The 5,456-nt window shown below is 58.7% G+C and overlaps 2 protein-coding genes across 2 annotated transcripts in view; both read right to left on the bottom strand.

Moving 5' to 3' along the window:
• Positions 1–5,456, bottom strand: part of GPAA1 (glycosylphosphatidylinositol anchor attachment 1) — a 21,458-nt gene that overhangs the window by 3,546 nt on the left and 12,456 nt on the right. The gene's annotated exons all lie outside the window — the stretch shown is intronic.
• On the bottom strand, positions 1,261–2,959 carry EXOSC4 (exosome component 4). The gene is made up of 3 exons (XM_011374879.2): positions 2,728–2,959; positions 1,776–1,982; positions 1,261–1,667 (listed from the first exon to the last, which is right to left on the bottom strand). The coding sequence occupies exons 1-3, from the start codon at positions 2,896–2,898 to the stop codon at positions 1,308–1,310; spliced, it is 738 nt and encodes a 245-aa protein (XP_011373181.1). The 5' UTR covers positions 2,899–2,959; the 3' UTR covers positions 1,261–1,307.

The raw sequence follows: 5,456 nt of genomic DNA on the forward strand, positions 1-5,456 counted from the left end.
GGGCCCGCCGCCCGGGTCGGAAGTGGAGCTCCGAGCTCGCCCGCACTTCCGGTCCCGGCAGCCATCGCGTGGTCGCGCACGCGCGGCACCAGCCCACGCCCCGCCCCCCCCGGGGCACCACCGCGCATGCCCGGAACAGAGTGGGTGTGGCGGCAGCAGGACTAGGACCCGGGCTTTGGGGCCGCAGTGTAGGGCGGCGGCGGCGGCGAGCGGTGAACACGAGCTGTCGCCGCCCGGGCTGCTCGGGGGCAGCGAGAAAGCTCCGGCTCTTAAGAGAATCAGAGATGAATGGTCAATTAAGACAGGTGGGTGGAAAAGCGGAGGCGGTGACCGGATGTTCTGAAGGTGCCGCTGCCGGCAATGTCAGGTCTGAGTGCCAGTGGAGTAGGTGGGAAGTAGGGGGCCTAGTGAAATGAGAGACCAAGCGTTGGCAGACTCCTATGGATGTCGGTCACCAAAAATGGCAGTGGGTGCATGAGCAGAATCACAGCATAAGCCCAGCACCGGGTGACGGGGTCAGATGACCAAGAGAAGGAGGCAGGTGCAGATGGCACCACTAGCCTAAATAGGTTTCAAAGGGGCTGGGGAGCACTGCTGTCTAGGCCGGGAGGTTACCGGATTTTAGGGGAGAAGCACTCTGAGTGCAGACTCCAGGGGCAGGTGGTCAGGGTTCAGGCAGGTCTGAGAGCAGGATGTGGAGGAAGGGGGGGTCTGTTGAAGAAGAAGGTGCTGTGGTGGGGAGGGGGAGTGCCTGTGTCCCACTGAGGATGACTCAGACAGGTCAGGGCTGAGAAGGCCCGAAGTGAGGGCATGTGTCTGTTGTACTTTTGGAGCCCAAAGTAGCAGGACAGGCCCAAAGAGTTCTTCAGGGGAAAGGAGTCATTTAGTCCAAGCCGTAGCCCATAGAATGTCGGACGTGGCCCCCACATCTCCAGGGTGGGCACCCACAGCCAGCTGAGCTCTCCATCAGCCCTTTTGCTCAGGGCCCTGCACATGTGGGTGAGGATAATAGACTCCACAGTCCAGTGGCTGGGCTCACTCTGCCAGGCCCAACCTCACTGCTCAGCGGCCTTGAGCCCTTCTGGGCACAAGCTGCTCTCTCCACCCAGGGACACACTCCCCCCACCTTCTTCTTCAGGGTTTGAACCCTGAGGCTGCAAGAGGTATGTCGTCCATGTGTGGGTGAGGGTCCCTGGTCACCCTCAGGAGCTAGCACCAGGTGAGGCTCTGAGGGTATGAAGTGCTGTGGGGAGAGAAACGTGCAGTGCTCTGTGTGTGGGTTTATTCTGGGCAGGGTAGCCAGATGCTCAGTCCCCTAGCAAGATAGAGGCCTCACGTACATGCTGCCGGACCACACGGTCCAGCACGGTGTGCACATCGCGGGCGGCCCGGGCAGCGGCCTCTAGTACCCGCTCCAGGTGGTCCTCATGCAGCCTGGCATCCATCTCAAGGAGTGCGATCTGGCCTGAGGCCGGCAGCAGGGCCAGGGCCAGCTGGGGGCCACCAGCTGCTTCCTCCACATGGCTGAGGTCTGCCAGAGCTGTGCCGTCCACAAAGCCAGCTGAGCAGGCACACACAAAGTCCCGCACGGGTATCCCAGCGTCGAGCACTGCCAGCGTGGCTGCATTCACACAAGCCGCATAGGTCCCACCATCTGCCTGCAGCACCTGCACGGACCCCCCAGTGACATCAGTCCATGAGGCTGCCAACCCCCACGCCCCCTCATACCCTCCATCTCCCTCCTCTCCTTGGGTTTAGGGCTACTGCTTGCTCACCTGCACATAGATGTCAATCTGGGAGCGTGGGTGCAGCTGTGTTAGGATGGCCGCCTCAAAAGTCTGACGCAGCTGCAGCCCCATCTCGCAGGACTTCCGGTCTCCATGTGGCCGCCGCTTGCGCTCACCTGTGCTGAAGGTCGCAGAACTGTACTGACAGTTCACCAGGGCCCTATCTGGCAGGGCTCGTGAGCGAGAGCCCCGGATCTGTGGGAGAAGGACCCATGAGCTAAGCCCATCCCTCCCAGCCCACATGACCCCTCCTCGGGCTCAGGCCCTGAACCTCAGCCTCCCTCCTTCTCCCTCTGCCTCCAACATCTCAACAAGTACAACTGCTTTACCTCCAAGACATAGTCCGAGGGAGGGCCAGTTGAATAGTCTAAGCGACCATCACCTCTGAATCCGATCTGTCTTAACAGGCCTCCCCGTTTCCATCCTTGCCTCATCCCCTCCCAAGGCTGGGCTCTTAAACGCTTGCGCTAAGCAGTTTTTCAGTGCTCGTGCTGGTGGGCACTATTACAGCACTGGAGACATGGCATTAAAACCAGGCAGTTTTATTTAAAGTTTTTGTCCTCACGGAGTTTATGTTCCGGTGGGGAGACAAATTATGAGAAAGAGAAGTTAAACTGGTGTCTGAGGTGACAGGTGCGGAAAGGCCGGAAAGCGTGTGGTTGGAGGGACGGGCATTGCCCCGTGGGCTGGGGAGGTGTCACCTGGACAGTGAAGTCCGAATAGAGGCGAGGAAACGAGGGGGTGGGGCACGCCTGGCGCTTTGAGGAAGGGCGAGGAGGAGCGGAGGGCGCAGCGGACGGGGGCCACTGTGCACCGCGGTGCGAGGACTTTGGCTTTTACTCCGATTGAACCGGCCCGGAATATGTGCTGCGTAAACGGAGGCGTGCGCCGACTGTCGCCGCCCGAGTCCACCGCCCGCCCCCGGAGCTCGCCCACTCGCCTCGTGCGGCCCGTAGACCACCGCCAGCGCCTTGGTGTTGCCCTGCTCGATGTAGGCCGAGCCGTCCGCCTGCGCGAACACGCCCATCCGCGCCTGGATCTTGCGCAGCTCGCCGGCGCGCCGCCCGTCCACCCGGTAGCCCTGGTCCGACAGGAGCTCCAGCCCCGCCATGCCGCCCGGCCGCCAGACCCGCTTCCGCCTCCCGGAGGACTGCGGCTCCCGGCGGCGCGGACGCCCCCCCCACTTCCGGCCTCAGAGAACTACGGTTCCGGGCGGCGCCGCGTTCCTCACTTCCGGTCCCGGGTAGTGTCGGCGGGGCTGGCCGGGCCGGGCGGGGCTGGCCGGGCCGGGCTCCGCCCGCGTCCGTTTGGGGAGCTTTTCCGCGGCTGCCAGCGGTGGAGACCCGCTACGGGCAGAGTACCCCGGTCACGCCCCATCGGGCTTGTCGCGGGGCGATTCCCACGGCGCCCGGGTCGGCCCCCCGCGCCTTTGCGTCTCTGTGAAGCCTGGAGTCTCTTTGGAGGTCCGCGGGCGGGAGCGGCGACCGCTGCAGGAAGCGCGGTGTGGCCTGTGCGGGCCAGTGCGCTCGTTCATTCTCCCGAGCTGCGACATACTTGCTCTTCACGTTCTCTTAACCGTTCGGTGTTGACATCTGTCCATTTAAAATAGACAATTTTATATTATACATACATATGGTCACATGACGTTTTAGAGCAGTTTTAATTTTGCACGTTGGCTTGCACACCCCCTCCATTTACTTTAATAAGTGGTTATTTCCATGTTTTTCTCTGTATTCGCGGAATTACATGTAAATTATACACTATGACAGGAAGTTGAACGTATACAGCCATACAATGGCTTTTGGAATTCTGGTTCCCTTTTAAAATGGGATCATTTCATACACATTTTTGTGTTTTTCACTCATAAAATACCTTAAGTCCATCTAGATAATCCTGGCAGTGAGAAACCCAAGGGGCAGATGTACCAGGATATATCCCAGAGACCAAAGTCTAGATCCTACCTCTCCTGTGCAGCTGTCACACTAACCTGTTTCTGTGCAGGTCTCAATTTTTTGTTGAAAACTGGACATGTTAGATGATCTATTACAGTGGCTCTGGGTTATGATTAGCCAGTCCCTCCTCGGGCTTGTTGATTCTGCTGTTTTGTTAGTTTCTCCAGAGGCTAGTCTGGCTCCGTACTGCGCAACTTCCCCCCTACTGTGCAGCTTCCCACGTCACTACTCAATATCTCAACCGCCAGTTCTTATATTTAAGCCTAGCTAACTGGAAGTTGTATCTGGGTCAACATGGTTTGGAGTTTGGCTCCCTATTGGGCAAAGACTGTGCTTAAGCTCCCTGAGCCAGTGAGGTACCATCCTTTGCTAACGGATCTGTGTGTGCTTGGAGAAAGATTTCCAGTCTGTCTCGGGTCCAGCCAGTGTAGTAAGATGCAGAACACCCCCAAAGACGTCCACGTCCTGATCCCCGAAGGCTACGAACGTTACCTTATGTAGCGAAAGGAACTTTGCAGATGTGATTACATTTAAGGATCTTGAGATGGGAGATTGTCCTGGATCATCTAGGTGGCCCCAGATATCATTATGAGTGTCCTTTTTAAGGTAGAAGCAGAGGGATGTTTGGTTTCAGAAGAAGAGAGGACGAGGTGACCACGGAGGCTGAGACTGCAGTAACATAGGCACAAAGCAAGGAATGCTGAGTGCCGGACAAGGCGAGCACCAATCCTCTGGAACCTCCAGAAGGAACCATTCCTGCTGACAGCTTAATTTTTAGCACGTGAGACTCAGCTTGGAATTCTGGCCTCCAGAACTGAAAGAGAATAAATGTCTTTTGTGTTAAGCCTTCAGGTTCGTGGTAATTTGTTGGAACTTTTTTGTGACTTCTCACCACTGACATCTCCCACAATGCTTTGCCACACTCAGCCTCCAAAGGCAGCCAGCCTGCTCAGCCTCTCTGTGGAGCTCCTTGACCTTCTTCCACTCTGCTTTGCACCCTGAGCAGGGGCTGGGGAAGCTGGGGGTGTGTGGCAGCTGGCTTCGCCCAGAGCAATACCCTGATCTATGGAAATCCAATTGTCAGGAATCTACTGTCATCAGACCTCTCATGGGGCCTGCCTGCTGCCTGCCCCCAGGGGCCAAGACCCTGAATGTAGGGCCTTGTCCAGGGCGCCAGCCTTCTGAGTGACAGCGCCACTCCCTATACCCCTGCAGGAGGCCCAGCACCGCCCAGTTCATCTCTGGGCCTCCAACCTGAGCCCAACATGCTCAGCACTCTGCTCCTGGGTTCTGACGGGCCCTGTCAGCATCATCTAGCTCCAGCTGCTGGGCCCGTGCCCCCCACCTCGGGGCAGCTCAAACACCCACCCTTCAGATGCAGTGCCGGCTGTGACCGCCTTGGGGACCATGCCCACTCACCCAGCCCCACAATCTGGCACAGGTGGGTGGAGATGCAGCTGGTGGCCAGGAGACAGGTGGGAACACCTGAATCTCAGCTCCTTTACATGCTGGCCTGGGATGAAGAAGCTTCTGTTCTCCAGGGCCCTCAAGGGACTCCAAGGCCTCGGGCAAGTCTGGGCTCCGCAGGGAGGGAAGCTGAAGGTCAGAGGTCAGGCACGCCTACTCCAGGTGGTCAGTCTGCCGGGCCTGGCTCCAAAGCCCCGGAATGTGGCCGAGTTGCAGGGGTGGGGGCAGTGCTGACCTCACAATGGCGGGG

This window comes from Pteropus vampyrus, unplaced genomic scaffold (genome assembly GCF_000151845.1).
Source record: "Pteropus vampyrus isolate Shadow unplaced genomic scaffold, Pvam_2.0 Scaffold256, whole genome shotgun sequence".
In the NCBI taxonomy this organism is placed as follows: domain Eukaryota; kingdom Metazoa; phylum Chordata; class Mammalia; order Chiroptera; family Pteropodidae; genus Pteropus; species Pteropus vampyrus.

Coding starts and splice junctions, on each gene's coding strand:
- EXOSC4 (XM_011374879.2), bottom strand. CDS start 2,898: ATGGCGGGGCTGGAGCTCCTGTCGGACCAGGGCTACCGGGTGGACGGG. Junction 1,983..2,727: donor TGGTCTACGGGCCGCACGAG/GCGAGTGGGCGA, acceptor CTTCTCCCACAG/ATCCGGGGCTCTCGCTCACG. Junction 1,668..1,775: donor AGATTGACATCTATGTGCAG/GTGAGCAAGCAG, acceptor GGGTCCGTGCAG/GTGCTGCAGGCAGATGGTGG.